Source organism: Fringilla coelebs, assembly GCF_963513975.1.
Source record: "Fringilla coelebs genome assembly, chromosome: 2".
Lineage (NCBI taxonomy): Eukaryota > Metazoa > Chordata > Aves > Passeriformes > Fringillidae > Fringilla > Fringilla coelebs.
This window is the reverse complement of record NC_140029.1, coordinates 87171184-87187110: the sequence shown is the minus strand read 5'-3', so window position 1 is coordinate 87187110 and position 15927 is coordinate 87171184. Positions and strand designations below refer to the sequence as shown.

The 15927-nt window shown below is 43.8% G+C and overlaps 1 protein-coding gene across 1 annotated transcript in view; it reads left to right on the top strand.

Annotated features, from left to right (window-relative positions):
* Nucleotides 1-1300: 1300 nt before the first annotated feature.
* The window catches only part of GUCY2F (guanylate cyclase 2F, retinal), a gene marked incomplete at both ends in the record, with an annotated part of 37532 nt that continues 22905 nt past the window's right edge, over nt 1301-15927 (top strand). The window contains 8 exons of the mRNA XM_084224729.1: nt 1301-2039; nt 2950-3251; nt 4723-5077; nt 7815-7899; nt 11893-11989; nt 12482-12616; nt 13877-13957; nt 14947-15123. Coding sequence (XP_084080855.1) covers nt 1301-2039; nt 2950-3251; nt 4723-5077; nt 7815-7899; nt 11893-11989; nt 12482-12616; nt 13877-13957; nt 14947-15123 — 1971 coding nt within the window. The remainder of the gene's footprint in view (nt 2040-2949; nt 3252-4722; nt 5078-7814; nt 7900-11892; nt 11990-12481; nt 12617-13876; nt 13958-14946; nt 15124-15927) is intronic.

Genomic DNA, 15927 nt, shown 5'->3' with positions numbered 1-15927 from the left:
GGGACACAGGAAGCTTTTGACAAGGCACAGAGGATCCCAGAGCGCCCACCCAGCTGGAATGGCCTGTGCACACAACAATTTGAAGGAGGTGAGCACCAGAGCAGGGGAAGCTGACCGTGCATTGCCTATCCTCATGGTGGTACCCACATCCAAGGACAGCCACTGACTCTGGAGAAAGGCTGCTCTGCTGTGGGGGGCTCCTTCTGGAGGTCTCCCTCCCTCAGGCAGAGGAGCTGCGGGTGCATTTGCAGCACAAGCTGCACTGCGGTGCTCCGTGCTGCGTGTCCCGGAGCATCCAGGATAAAAATACTTTTCCGGGAATGAACAGGTAAGCCAGAATAAGGGGCCTGCTATCTTTAGAGCACAAACTTGCTGGGATCAGCAAAGTTTTCTAAGCCATGGGGTGACACTGCAGATGGAGGAGAGCCTGGTGTGGCTTTGGTATTTCTGTGCTTGGCTGTGAAGGGGGAGATTGTTATTCAAAAAAAACCCAAACAACCCTATAGCTCCTGGTATTTAACCAAGAATATTTGAAGCATACTTACCTACACAAAGGTTTTGACCTGACAGTTATTTAGCAGTTCTTTATCTAAATTCAAATCATAATCCTCCTTTCCCCTCATTTTCTGCTTATCTGTTTATCCACCTTTCAATTTGCCAGATTTAAGAGACTCTGAAGTGTCCTTGAAAAATTTTTCCAGAAAGTTTTTAAATTGTATGCACACACATACACATCCCTAAGTATATCAATATGTGTGTCTATATATATGTGTGTGTGAGGTTTTGTCTTTGTATGGGCTCTGATTCATATTCACAACCCACTGAGGATTTTTGAGGGAAGTTGATGGCCCAGCTGACTTCACCTTCTAATTTTCTTATATGGGTGTTTGTCTGTGTGACTTTGGAACTGTCTTTCCTAGGAGCCAGAAGCACAGTGTACCCATAGGTTGTACTTAGTGCTGCAAACAAAGCAGACTCATTCCTCACTGCCTGGTTTCAGAGTATATTGCAAAGCATATTAAAATGTATATGTAAGTGTGCATTATAGCACATCTGACACTGGCTGGACACTTTTCTGCGTGGTGAGGTGCAAGTCCACATGTCTGTGTGTGGGTTTGGCTCCCCAAAGACCTGTGCCTTGAGAGCTGTTGTGAAGCTTGGGCTGACTCAGCTGTACCTACATGCCCGGAGCAAATACGTGTGGTGAAAGGCAAACGTAATCTGCTTTCCTTGCAGCATCTGGTAACGCTCTGCCTGGCTTCCTGAAGAACTTGGTGCGGATCTACCCACCTGTGAAACAATGTCATTTCTCCTGTGGGGTCCTCACAGCTCCTCCTGGCTGCTCTCGAGGCACATCAGAGTGCATCACTTCAACACTGGAAATTTGTTCAAGACATTTTTCCAGGATCTCTGGTGGCTGCTCTTTGGAATAATCCTACTTTGTTCCCCAGCACGTTGCTCTGTCTTTAAAATTGGGCTGCTTGGACCCTGGAACTGTGATCCCTTCTTTTCCAAAGCCTTCCCTCATGTGGCTGCCAGGTTAGCTGTGGGACGAATAAGCAGAGACCCTTCACTAGATCTTGGCCACCGGCTGGATTATGTGATCCTGCAAGAAGAATGTGACGCACCAAGAGCTCTGGTTAGATTTGTTGACTTTGGAAAGCTTTCCTCAGCTTTTATAGGCCCTCTAAACCCTGGCTTCTGTGAGGTGGCTGCACATTTAGGGAAAAACTGGAATAAAGCTATCTTCTCATGGATGTGCAACAATTGTAGGCTGGATTCCACCATCCACCATAATGCATTTGCAAGAACTCTGCCCTCTCCAACCCAAATTTTGCTTACAATAATGAAATATTTTAGGTGGGCTCATGTTGGCATCATTGCATCCAATGATGATATTTGGATGTACACAGCCAAGGAGGCAGCAACTGCACTCAGGAACCACGGGCTACCTGTAGGCATTGTTACATCTGTGCAGAAGGGAGAAAAAGGCATTGAAAACACCTGGAACAAGATTAAAGAAGTTGATAACATTAAAAGTAAGTGCTTTGAGTCTCATTCCTTTTTTAAATTTTTTTTTTTCCCCAGGGTAGGACTGCATTCTTACCCTATGGATACTTTAGAGAATGAAAACTTAAAGTTATTTAAGTCAAGCAGAATTTTATCTCTGATCCTAAAGCAGACAAAGCTTCACATAAAAGAATGCTGGGCATTTTATATGTGATGAATATAGACCAAAATCATCTACTACGACTCGAAAGATTTGGTCCAGCTTGTCTGAAAAAAAAATATTTCATAGATGGTTTTCTGTGCTTGGCTTGTGTAAAGAGGAGTTTATAGGAAGGTTTTATATTAAAGGTGATTTGTATTGTGGAATACCAAAAATCAATATCAACATCAAAAATCCTGCTTTGATGCTGTGTCCTGTATTTCAGATCTCCCCGCCAGGCCCCATGATATTTTGCAAGAAAAGGCACAGACTTTGGGACAGTCATGCATGGACCAGATGTTTAAACACAACCCAGTTGTGTCAACCTAAAATCTGTACATTTGGTGGCAGGGTGAGCATTTGGAGGCTGGGCACTGCTTACAGCTGTGTTGTGTCTGTCAGCTCAGCACACACAGAGGGAAAGCCCAGGTTTTGGTCAATGACAGCAATGACCACAACAGTCCATCATCTTCACCTGGGCCTCACTTCTGTCAAAACTTCTCTCCATTCCTTCTTTACAGCTCCAGAAATGGTTAACACCCACAATCTCCTTTATTAGGTGTTACAGACCTCCAGAGGTTGAACAAAACAGGCGTGACTCTCAGCTTCCTCAGCATGTAACATCAGGATCTGACCTGATAGAGTAGTTCAGGCAGCTCTTTTACTGGGGGGTGAAGAGCTATTTCATGTTGAAAACCTCAGGCAGATTACTAACACTCTCCACTGTCCTTGTGTTCCAGTTCTACTCCTGTGCATGCATTCTGTTCTCATCGGAGGGCAGGAACAGGCTGCCTTACTCACAAAAGCTCTGGAAATGGGACTAGCAGATGGAAGATACATCTTTGTTCCCTATGACACTTTGCTGTACAGTCTCCCTTACCAAAACCACTCATTCAGTGTCTTTGATAATGACAGCAAGCTCCGGGAGGCCTATGATGCTGTGCTGACCATCACGCTGGAGTCTGGAGAAAGGACTTTCTATGATGCATTCAGGGCAGCTAAAGAAAGTGGTGAAATAATCAGGGATTTGGATGCCACACAGGTAAATATTCTTTCTCTTGGGCTTTTCTGGGACCTGTAAATAGGAAGCATAGCAATAGTTACAGAAAAAGTACAGGGAAGAGTCAATCCAGCCGGCACGCTCTCATTTTGAGAAAAATACAGAGAAATTTGAATGTGTTCTGCACTCATCTGGAAACGTCACTTTTCCCAGATATCTGGCAATATAACTCACTTGGTTAAACTGTAGGACCATGATGGGCATTCAAGAGAAGGGGGCTGTGCCTGAGGCTCTCAGATTTGGTTTGCTATGTGCTAGCTGCAATGGACTTCAATTAAAAAGGTATCTCTTGAGGTGGATGGAGTCCATGGGGTTTGTAGGGAATCAAAATAAGATGTCCATATGACTGAGAATTTGAGGGGATGAGACAGACTAGAGAAATACTGGATACTTCTAGAGGGAAATATTTAAGACCAATGCTGTTGCATTCTTCTTAGCACTATAGTCAAAGTTACTCTTTGTCAGCATGATTATCTAAAAGTCCCTGGTAGCCTATTAAAAACCAAATCAGTTTTTACCTTGAGAGCATTTACAAGAATTAGAGAATCTTATACTGGTGAAGAGATACAGGAGTCAGCTGAGCCATTCTTCAAATCTCCCTATGACATTTCAAAAAAATTACAAGTACTTTTAAGGCATAATTTATCAGATCTACACAGATCTACTTTAGAAGGAGATGAATCATGTCTTGAAAGCATTAATTTCTTTCCCTTCACTTAAATGAGGTTAACTGTATTGAGTGTCAGGTTCTTTATTTCAGATATCTACATCTGATCAATTAATCCCACAAATGTCAGATTCTGTAGCTCCCAAGAGCACTCCTCATTTTTCTCACAGGTGTATGGCTATAGTCTCTTCACCTACCAGCTGTGAATGACCATGTGATTGCAAAAGCCACCATTTGTGTTAAAGCTTCCTAAATCAAGTCTGGCACAGGAGGGAGCAATGCAAACAGAAAAGGCTCTGTAACCCCACAGAACAGGGTTTGCTGTGGCTCTGCTGCAGGATTTTTGCATCTTTGGGATAAATAATATTCTGACAGAGAAGACCAATTCTTTAGGAATGACACTTTTCCTGTCTTGGTGTGGAGCCTCTGACTTTGATCTTCTATTTGTAGAAGATATTTCAGCGAAATGTTTTGAGGCAGGATAAATTTGTGATACATTTCAACTGATCAGGCTCAGAATCTTGGCTTTTCCCATCATAATGCAATTTTGTTGGGTTTTAAAAATGTTTTCAAGTTGCATTTTGCGAATCCACCATAAGAAAAGACACATTCTAAGTCGTGCATATATTGGGTCTAAGATTCTTCAAACCCTTTTCTCTGTGAGCCTTAATGTTCTGGTGTCTCAACATTTAAATTCATGGCTTAGACAGGGGGAAAATATTTTTGCCACCAATCCCGAACTGAAGGTTGGGAGCAGTTTATTCTCAATTTGTCCTGCATTTTTAGGTTTCTCCACTCTTTGGAACAATCTATGATGCCATTTACTTCATGGCAATGGCTATGGACAGTGCACGGAGGAAAGGAGTCAGAGCCTCAGGAGCCAGCATAGCTGAGCACACAAAAAACTTCAGCTTCCCTGGATTTAGTCACCGGGTGGAGACAGACAGCTGTGGGAAGGGGCTGGACAACTATGTGATACTGGACACAGATGGTCTTGGGAACCAGCTTTTCCCAACACACCTGCTGGACATGTCTTCAGGTTCTGTGCTTCCCCTAGGCCAGGCCATCCACTTTCCCAATGGAGTTCCACCCAAACCAGACCCCAGCTGTTGGTTTGATCCAGATGTTCTCTGCACTGAAGGTAAGAAAGAAAAAAAGAACCCAAAATTGGGTGAAATGGCATTGAGTTCATGCTTCTCATTTCTTTCATCTTCTCTCTCACTCCAAGTGGTTACCCCTTTAAATTAGAACTCCCCAACCAGAAAACTCTAAATTCAAGGATCTAATATAAAAATGCCCAGTCATCACGCTGTTTGTAATGGGAATCCTGTGCAGAGGAAACACCATCAATCCACAATATTCTCTTATTGCTTGTTAGAATAATAGAATCACTATGGTTGGAAAAAACCTTTAGGATCTTTGAATCCTTAACCCACCACTGCCAAGCCCACCCCTAAATATCACTTCTACACAATCTCTTCCACAATTCCAGAGCCATTAATCCCACTACTCTCTGGGCTAATAAGGTTGTTACCACTGTTTATGTGTTGAAAGTGTTTTCTGGGTCTAACACTCAACACCTGCCAGTAACCATTATATAACAGAGGCTGCACCCAGCACTGTGTCCCTGTCCTTCTGAGGGACAGGAGACTAAGAGGATTTGCCTTGAAGACAGCCTAAGAGAGCTGCACAAGAGCAGATGCTCTCAGCATCCTGCCTGTTAACCCCTGCTTCTTTTTTTCTGGTAGCAATGAGGAGTGAAGGAGCATCAGAGCTCATCTCATTGAGAAACAATGATAATCATTACTCAAAATAATTTGAGTTATTTTAGGTAACAGAGGTAATAATCAAAGACCTGGGTGCAGAGATATCTGTGCTCCTTCCTAGGTTTGCCAGACTGGGCACTGGGTTTACCTATTGTTTTTAAATTGAGGCAACTATGGTGAAGTTTTAAAGTTCATAGGGAAGCCAAAATCTCAGGGTAGGGTACCCAACCTCCTCTTGACATATTTACTTGAAATACTAAGCATTTACACCTATTGCTCCAGGATATGTCTTAAACAGATGAAATCAACTACATCTATGGAATATTTCATTCAGTAGCTAAGAAAACCATTCTCCTTGGTTTAGCCATAACTGAGCTGACACATAAATCAGTGTCACTCTGTGAAAACTGGAGATGTACTGATCTTGTAGCAACTGGCAAGCAAAGAAGAGATAAGTATAATACTATCATATATCTAATTTTACACTGCCCCTAGGAACAATGCAGCAATTTAACATCTCATTGCAGTCTATGGAAAAATCCCACTGATTTTTAGAGAGCTCAGATTTTATGTTCATACCTTTACAAAGGCATAAAGCCCTAGGCATCTGTCAATTAAACAGTAATTTATTATGATTGCTAGAATTTCAGAGAATGAACTTTATGGCTGGAATTAAATACAAAGCTCATTCTAGCTTTTGTATGAAGTTAGGCTGGGAGGGGTGTTGGATGTGGAGTTGTCAGGCTGCTGTGCTTCCTAACTCCAGGTTCACCAGGAGCAGGGCTGAGCTGGTGTTCCCAGGACATGGACACAAACACACACACACACACAGGGCAGACACAGCCAGTCACTGCCAGAGTAACACATACAGGAGAACTATGTTTACCCTTTCCCCTGAAGATCCTGTGAGAAGTTTCATGTACTCCCGCAGTGCCCTTAAAGCATTCCCTAATGACTTTAACTCAATCCCATAGGTTCCCTCGAGCATGCTGTAAGTTTGCTCTTTCCCATAAGCTCATAATTAGCTTACTTTCACTTCTGGTTAGTTATGAAGTATGGTATGGCTTGGGAGGGACCTTCCATGTATTCCAATCCCACACTAGATCACGTGGCTTGAAATCCCATGGAGCCTGATTTTGAACACTGCCAGGGATGGGGCAACCACAACTTTCATGGGCAGCCTCTTCCTGTGTTTGTGAGAGAGCAGTCAGGGCCTGGGGCCCTGCACTGAAGCAGTGAAATTTCAGCTAAAATGCTCTGACTTTTCCTGAAACAAATACCAATTTTCAAAAATGCCTTCAGCTTTCACTGGAATGCTCTAGGTCTCAGTGCTTGCAGATAGGTGCCAGGGTAACACAGAGTTGTGAACCTTTTGTCAACCTAAATTTCTCCATGTTTGCATTTATAATCTATGGATGTAAGCAGAATAAATAGAAAAAATGAGAAAACAGAAGAGACAGACACAGCAGACAGTTCCCACTGGAATTTAGCTCATGCAGTCATGTCAGCTTCCCTTAGCTCTCTAGTAAACACACTCATCACCAAAGTATCTGGCTCCAGTACTTTCTGCTGATGGATGTGTTGAGGAGAACATCAACCTTCTGCTGCTCCTCCTCTTCTTCTCTTTTCAGCATTAGAAATCTGCAGCAGAAAATGAAAAAGCCCAGATGGGCCAGTGACTCACCCTGGCCCTTGGTTTGGTACCACAAAATAAAGATTTTTTTCAGCATTTCAATTCCTCAAGAGAAAAGGGCCAAATGTTTAAAAGTTATGAACTTTTCAGAAGCTTCCTCTAAAACGTAACACTTCCCTGTGAGTCTATTTATTCACTTAAAAAAAACCTATTTTCCCACTGGTCCACTGCTCTAAGCCTGGTTTAGAGAAAACAAGTGCATGGAAATAAACAATTAGCATAGCTGAAGTCTTATGTATGCCAAGTTAGTAAGAATTTGTGTATTCATAAACAAACATTGCATTAAAATTGTCTTCCAGCATTCTTTTGGCTGAATATTTGACTTTTTAGTCCAATGGCCTGATATTGATGTTTTTAATATTATTGCCTAAATCAAAATGATTTTCTAATTCACTGATTCTTTTCCCATTTTTGCACAGGGATTGAGCCTGCTGTCATTTTCTTGGGAGTAATGCTGTTATTTGTCCTGGTGTTGTGTGCTGTGGGCCTGGCTTCTCTCATCAGGTGAGAATTGCAACATGTATTTGAGTTAGTGCCACTTTTAACTTCTCTGTTAGGCTTGTGCTTTAGCCAGCAGTTTAGATTATGAAGGTCTGATTTTGCTCTTGGCTCTCCAGCCACATATCTCTTCACATTTTTGGTGTGTTGGCCCTGGCAGCATGCCAGGCATCCACCAAATGCATTCCATCTCTCCCTTCCTCAGCTGGACAGGGGAGAGAAAATACAACAAAAGGCTCATGGGTCAAGATGGGGTCAGGAGGGGATCATTCACCAATTACCACAACAGCCAAAATGGACTTGATGTGGGGAAATTAAATTTATTACAAATCAAATCAGAGTAAGATAATGAGAAATAAAATAAAATCTTAAAACCACCTTCTTGCCATCTCCCTCTTCTTCCCAGGCTTAACTTACTCCCAAATTCTCTACTTTCTCCCCACCAGTGGCACAGGGGCCAGGGAATGGGGACTGCAGTCAGTTCATCCCACATTGCCTCTTCTGCTCCTTCCTCCTGATGGGAAGGGCTCCTCACACCCTTGCCCTGCTCCAGCAGTCTGTTTCTGGATGTTTCTGAAGCATTAGGAAGGTGGTCATCACTTTGGAAGTGCAAAGGATGACATATAAACCAAAGACAAGAATCTGTTATGAGAACATGAGGGTTGAAACCAACTATTTTTCTTACTCCCGATCATTCTTGCCTGAATTTCTGTCTTTAATCTAATCATGTTTCCTATTAAACATGTGAGGCTGACCCTCTGTATTTTCTCCATGCACTAAAAAGAAAGAAAATACCACTGAAGAGAATTTGAAGCCATTATTTAGGACACATCTTTATTATCAAGTTGATTCACTCCCTGTTTTGACCTGGGGTTCAGCTCCCTGGTCATTCCCATCATATATGTATTGGTCTGGGCATGAGATCTTTGGAGTAAAGGCAGTACTGTCCTGGGGAAGGAATAATTTCCCATAATTTCATGTCACATCTGTGTCCCAAGTCTACACCCAAGGTAGAAATGTGCCAGAATGGATTGGTTGGTCCAGGAGCTATGGATTGCTCTTGGCAAGGTCACTACAGCCTCTGGAGTAGTTTGTCTCTAATTATTGATGTCCACATGACCAAACTTAGAGTGAAAATAAACTGAAATTAGAAGGCATATATTCTGAGCAGCAATGACTTCAGCAGAGCAGAGTTCCTAGATTGTTCCCTCCAGATTTGCCCTTCAACCCCAAGACACCTTTGGTCTCCACTCCTGAATCATCCCTCCAAACCCAGAAATAAGGGCCACCCAGCAAGGAACACCCCAAACAGCTCCCCCACCGTCACAGCTGCTTCTGGTAGAGCTGCAGATGCTGATGAGGTTGCCTCCACCCACCCACCCACTCTTTGAAACCCTGCTCTGTTTGCTGGCCACCAGCCTCTACAATTAAGTAAATAAATGACAATCTTTCTGCCTACTCTATTTGTAAGCTCTTCCACAAGCACCAGGCTGTGCTTGGGAAGGCTTGGTCATGAGAAAATATGTATGGCCATCTGCAAGGGAAGAAAAAGTCCAGCATGACTCAGACAATGATTTATATTAGGAAGGGGCATGTCTGGAACTAAATTTAAACCACAGCATGGTCTGAGTTGAAACGTGGAAGCTCTGGTCTAAGGTCTGTCAGGGATCTGGTGCACGACCTTAAATGAGTCACTCCACTCTCTCTGCTTAGCTTTTGGCAGAGGGATGCTTTCCTCCCTGCTTAGGGAGAGGATGTGATTTAACAAGCAAGGTTTTTCAGACGGACTTGTGAAAGGTGCATAAGTGATGATTTTTTTCATGAAGATGAGTTGGGTGGCTTGGGACAGTGTGTTTAGAGAAATGTCATCCCAAGTAAAGCCTGTGGTAATGTGGCCAGGGCTTCCTCTCAGCTTTGAAAAGCTGCCTGTGCTCTTCTAAAATGTCCAGAATGATACATTGAGAGGAAAAGTGAATTGTGGTGATTTGGGGTTATTTTATGTGGTGGTGTCCTTCTACAGTAACATCAGCAAAAGTAATCCCTATTGTCCACCTCATCAGGGAAAGGGGAGAGTGCAGATCAGTCATCTGCTGCAGTGTTAACAAAATTCCTTAAGTAAAGGAAGTGCCACTGAGGGCAATAGGGGAACTTTCCCTTCCCTTTTCTGCTCCTGGTTGAGGCGTTTTTGACTGTCTAATAGATACTGCTGCTTTGTGCTCAGTGTTAGACCCTGATGTCCATTGAAGCAATGGGATCAAAATGATGAGGTGTGATGTCATGTGTGCCATACTGCTCATCCCTTGCAGCTTTTCCCTCTGGATAAACCTGTGACCATTACCAGGGCACATCTTGCTCTGTGCTTCAAAATGCACCATGCTACAATATAGACATTCAGACAGCATATTTAGACAGTAACTTGTGTCCAGGCAGCTCTTATAAATTAACTACACTTCAGCTTCAGTCCCTAAGAAAGGCTGGTTTGCTCAGGACCAGACCAGCCTAAATGTGGTTTGCTCATGACCAGACCAGCCTAAATGTGGTTTGCTCATGACCAGACCAGCTGGATTAATAAACTTGTTTTTGTCTTCTAATGGAGAATGATTTGGGATATGACAAATAAATGCGAGCAAAACAAAATATGGCTTACATACACATCCAATTAATATTTGTAAGCAGATTAAATGCAGTTGTCTATTTGTGATGAGACCCTTTGATACGATAGCTTTTGTTGCTATCCACGTTGAAATGGGTAATTAATGACTTGGGATTTAAGTCCAAGCCAAGGCATGGTGGTTTGTCCACTTCTTTCACCAGCGTCCATCCCCACTCCCACACCATTTTAGACCTTAAAGATCATGTAGTTCCAACCATTCTGCCATGGGCAAGGACACCTTCAACTACACCAGGCTGCTCAGAGCCCCATTCCACCTGGCTCCAAACACTTCCATGGGTGGGGCTGGCACAGCTTCCCTGGCTAACCTCTGCCACTCCCTGCACACCTTCACAGAAAATAATTGCTTCCTAATATCTAATCTAAACCTGCGCTCTTGCAGCTGGAAACCATTCCCCCTTGTCCTGTCATTCCATGTCCCTGTCAAAAGTCCCTCCCCAGCTCTCTTGTAGCCCCTCTCTTTAGGCACTGGAAGGTGCTCTAAGGAATCCCCAAAGCCTTCTCTTCTGCAGGCTGAACAGTCCCACTGTCTCAGCTGCCTCCACAACAGAGGTGCTCCAGTCCCCTGATCATCTTCATGGCCTTCTGTGGACCTGCTCCAACAGATCCATGACCTTTGTAAGTCAGGGGCCGCAGAGCTGGATGCAGCACTGCAGGCAGGATCCAATGGTGCAGGGAAGCCAGGTGTGGGGAATTCAGAGGAGGTGTAAACTGACTACCTACCTGTAGCAGGTTGACTCTGGCTGAGTGCCAGGTGCCCACTCCCTTTCTCTATTACTCCCTTTCCCACTGGGACAGGGGAGAGAATAAGATGTAGAATGACCAGCAGCAGGGTGAGATAAGGCAGTTTTATTACAGCAAAAAGAAAGAAACAAGCGGAGATCTGTGCACTCAAGAGCTGAAGAGGAAACAGATCAGTCTCTCCTTCCCAAGCAGCAATGTTTGGACACTTCCTGGGAAGCAGGGCTGCAGCACATGTAATGGTTCCTCCAGAAGGCAAACATTGAAAACTCACGAATGCCCCCCTTCCTCTTTTCTCCCTTAGCTTATATATCTAAGCTATTCATGTGGCATGGAATATCCCTTTGGCTAGTTTGGGTCAGCTGCCCTGGCTGTGTCCCCTCCCAGGACCTTGCTGACTCCCATTCCCTTTGCTGAGGAGAAAGAATGTCAGAGGGCAGCTTGGCAGTAGCCAAAACACTGGTCTGCTGTCAACACCCATTCAGCCCCCAGTGCAAAGCACAGCGCTGTGAGGGCTGTGAATGTTGCCGTGGTCAGACCCAATGCACTGCCTAAAATTGATAACTGTGACTCTCCAACTATTGCAGGCAGAGTATCTTGAACAACCAGCTTTTCAGGGGTCCGAACAAGATCATACTGACCTTGGATGACCTTGTCTTCATCAACCCAGAGATACATAGAAAGGTTAGTATTTCTACTCACGAAAGGAATCTGGTGGAACACTCTAGAACAGATTTGCTGTGTGGTATTTTCATACTCAAGAAGCTCTGGAAGCGTCATTTCACTTCTTCATGTACTTTTCGCCTGCAAATTAGAAAATTTCTCACATACTGAGTGCTTTTGAGTTTCAGATAAAATGTCAGAGCTTTTATGATGACGTAAAATCATAACCTTGATTGTGTTTCTTCTAACTGCCATGGCTTATTCCTTGTTCTTGGGGTTAGATGGTATGCCACAAGGCATGCCCAAAAAGATAAACCATCTTACCTTCTAAAGTAAAGTGTCTGCATTCAAATATACTGGGAACCGTTCCTGGTCATACCCAGAGAGGGTGATCTGCTGGGGGACACTCCCATGATTTCCCTACCCAGAAATCCATGCTGCAAGGCAGAGCTGGAATGGAGCTTTACACCCAGAGATGGTAGCTGCCTAGCACCTGCTTTCCTTGCCTTCCAGAGGCTGACCTTGGACAGTCTGACCGATGCAAACAGCATAGCAGTCAAGAACAGAAGCCTGATATCCGTAACCCGCTCTGCTTCCTTGAAAAGCACAGTGGCCACCCATGAAACCTCCAATGTGGCTTTGTATGAGGTAGGTAGGGACCTCAAGCAGCCTTCTCCCACTGCTTCTGTTCACTGGACTGCTCCAGGGGGAAAAGAGTTTGGCTGCAGTACTGTAGGTCCCAGGATGAAGGTAGTTTGAGCAAACCCTAAGTATTAAAATAAGTTACTCCCAAGTATGGACTTGGCAGTGTTTAAGGCAACTCTGTCCCAACCCTCACCCTGACACCTGGAGTGGAATGGGAATATTCAACATACACATGTAACGTTGCAGTCTGGTCCTGTTAGAGAAGTCAGCACCTAAGGTGGTGGCCCCATGAAGAACCTTTCTTACAAGACAGCCTTTATTTGGCGACATCTCTAATAAGGAACTTTATTACAAGAAAGGATCCAAATTCACAAAGGGACGCTCAATTCCCCTTTGTGGCAATAGGACTGTATGGAGCTTAAGCAGAGGCAATGGCCAAGAAAGCTCACCCCATCCATCAGGTTTTTCCTGAAAATGCAGCTTTTTAAAAAATTGGCAGGGTAACTTTTCCTGAAGAGGAGCAAAATTAATTTGATCGATCATTAATTCCAGAGAAAAGCTCTGCTCCAAGTTATTTTCCTTTAAAATCAATTTATTGCTGTTTATCAGATACTAAGAAACCTTCCAGGCATGAAGTTGTGATCCAGGTGAAGGTCCTGCCTCACCCCTTTTTTAAGGGTTTGCTGTGGATATTCTTATTTGGGTTCAGTATGTAAAAAATCTGTTGCCAGAAACATTAAAAATCCCCAGCCACTTTCAAAGTCAAGGACCTGAGATTCAGACCTGGACCACAATGTTATCTGTTTCTCAGAGATTTGCTCTGTCAGTCACCCACCTGTATTGGGATTAGGGGACTGGAGCCCTCTTAAGAGGAAAGGTTGAGGGAGTTGAGCCTGTTCAGCCTCAAGAAGAGACTACTGAGAGAGCACCTCCCTGATGTCTATAAACATCTGAAGGGAGGGCATCAGGAGGACAGAGCCAGGTTCTTCTCAGCGGACAAGAGGCAAAAGGCAGAAACTGGTGCACAGGAAGTGCCACCTGAACATGAAGAAGAACCTAGCTGTAGAGGTGACCAAGCACTGAAACAGATTGTCCAGGGAGGAAGTGGAGTCTCCCTCAGTGGAGATATTCAGGAACTGCCTGGACACAATCCTGTGCCATGTGCTCTAGGATAACCTTTCTTAAGCAGGGAGGTTGGACTAGATGGTCCATCACTGGTTTCTTCCAGCCTTAACCATTTTCTGATTCTGTGATTGTGGACAGGGAGACCAAGTGTGGCTGAAAAAATTTGAGACAGGAGCAGTTCACAATCTGAGGCAAAGCTCCACCAGCATCTTAAGGAAGGTAGGAATATGGCATGGTGACATGTGGAGGGAAGGTTTCTCAGGGGGTGGTTTTGTCTTCAGGGTGTGTTTGTTGCCCTTGTCTCATGTCTGTCCATTAAATCATGCATTGTGGTTGTCAGTGAGTCTTGTCTGGTGAAATGTGGTAGAGTGGACCATGCACAACTGCATCTGACAAATTTACCAAGATTCACATGTCAGTCAGCAGCTTGTAAAACCCCACCACAGAGCTGCTACTTCCAAACTGGTGCAATGTTAAATGTACAACGAATCCTTCAAGTGACCTTGCCTGCAGAGGCAGAGTGGTTTGGGAAACTCATCCCTCCACAGTGCGAGGCACTGGTAGATATTTTCATGTATTATGTTGACAGTGTGACACAGACACCGTTGTGCATTTCTCTGGAGTTTGCTTTGTGTCTCCACCTAAGATGCCTCTCAGATGCCTAATTTTGGTCTTTAATTTTATTGTTACAAATGACAAGAAAGTGTACTTGTTTTCCACATTCAAGGGCATTAGTTGTTGACAGCTATCACTGACATAGCAGTGGCATTTTTATTCATGTAAAAGCAATAAATTTACCAGGGCATGTCTCCAAATGGAAGACACCACTGATGGATGACTTTGGACTCTGTAGGTATGGTATTGTTTCCAGTTCAGAGGAAGATCCACATGCTGAACTTAATCTACCCCAGCAAAGCCATTCTGGCCTAGTGAAAGATTTAATACAGTTTGTTGGAACAAAACTCAAACGTCTGTTTAGTTTGCTTTTGCTGTCTTGCTTTCTTTGTATAATGGATAGACTAAGGAAAACAAAACTTGAAAAGAGTGTTGAGTAGCCAAAAATAAGCACCAGAGAGGTTGTTTGTGTCCCCATCTTTCTGTGGAAGGCTGTTTGGGAGTGCAGGTGTGAAAAGGGTGATACCAAGGAGCTACCAAGCAGATGTTGTCTGGCTGACCTGGTCTCACTGTGATTCGCTGTCTTGTTTCAGATGAAAGATCTGCGTCATGAAAATGTGAATCTGTTCCTGGGCTTTTTCTCGGACTGTGGCATCTTTGCCATAGTGACAGAGTACTGCTCACGAGGCAGCCTGGAGGACTTGCTGAGAAACGAGGATATGAAACTGGACTGGATGTTCAAGTCCTCTCTTGTGATGGATCTAATTAAAGTAAACCCATTGCTCCTGCTGAGGCATGATCTGAAGGGGACTTTTATGATGACTAAGCTATTTCAGTCAGAATGTTGTTTTTTTAGTAATAACACAGGGAAAACCAATCTGAATATAATCGTATCAGTCCTTAAATGAGACTTCTTATCCTTATTTTGTTTCCATCTGAGAGAAGCACCATTTGGGGCAATAGAACTACAACCACACAGCAGGACAAGAGGCTAAAACTATGTATCAGGCTGCAACTGATCACCTACAACAACAGAATTTTGTGACAAATTTATTCTTTGCAAAGGCCCTTTCTTGTCGTAAATCAGAAATGCATCCACCACAGAACCAAACAGTATCCATCCCCTGCACATATGGTCCCTTTAGCAGCATTCACACTTCCAATCAGGTCCCATGTTTTCATGCCTTAATGGTGAACTACTAATCTGGGACAGGTGGATTCCAGAGTAGACCACCAGAACCATTCTTGTAGTCTGTGATCTGCCTTCTGAACCTCCTTGGCAGAGATGGGTAGGGGCACCCAGCTCTTCATGACTTCCTTTGACCTAACTGTTTGGTAACACTTGTGTCCACTTCCTTATCCTTGCCCAAAAGCAGAACAACTGGGTGCAGTGAGACATAGGGCTACAGAGGGAGGCATCTGGCTCTTCCTGAAGTTGTCAGACCTTTACTGCTTTAGGCTCCAGACAAACCTATTTCATGTGCCTAATCCATTTCTAAACTTCTCTCATAGTTTGTTGTTTCGATCATTACTGCATTTGACATAGAGTCAATGCTACATTTGATGCCATCTGA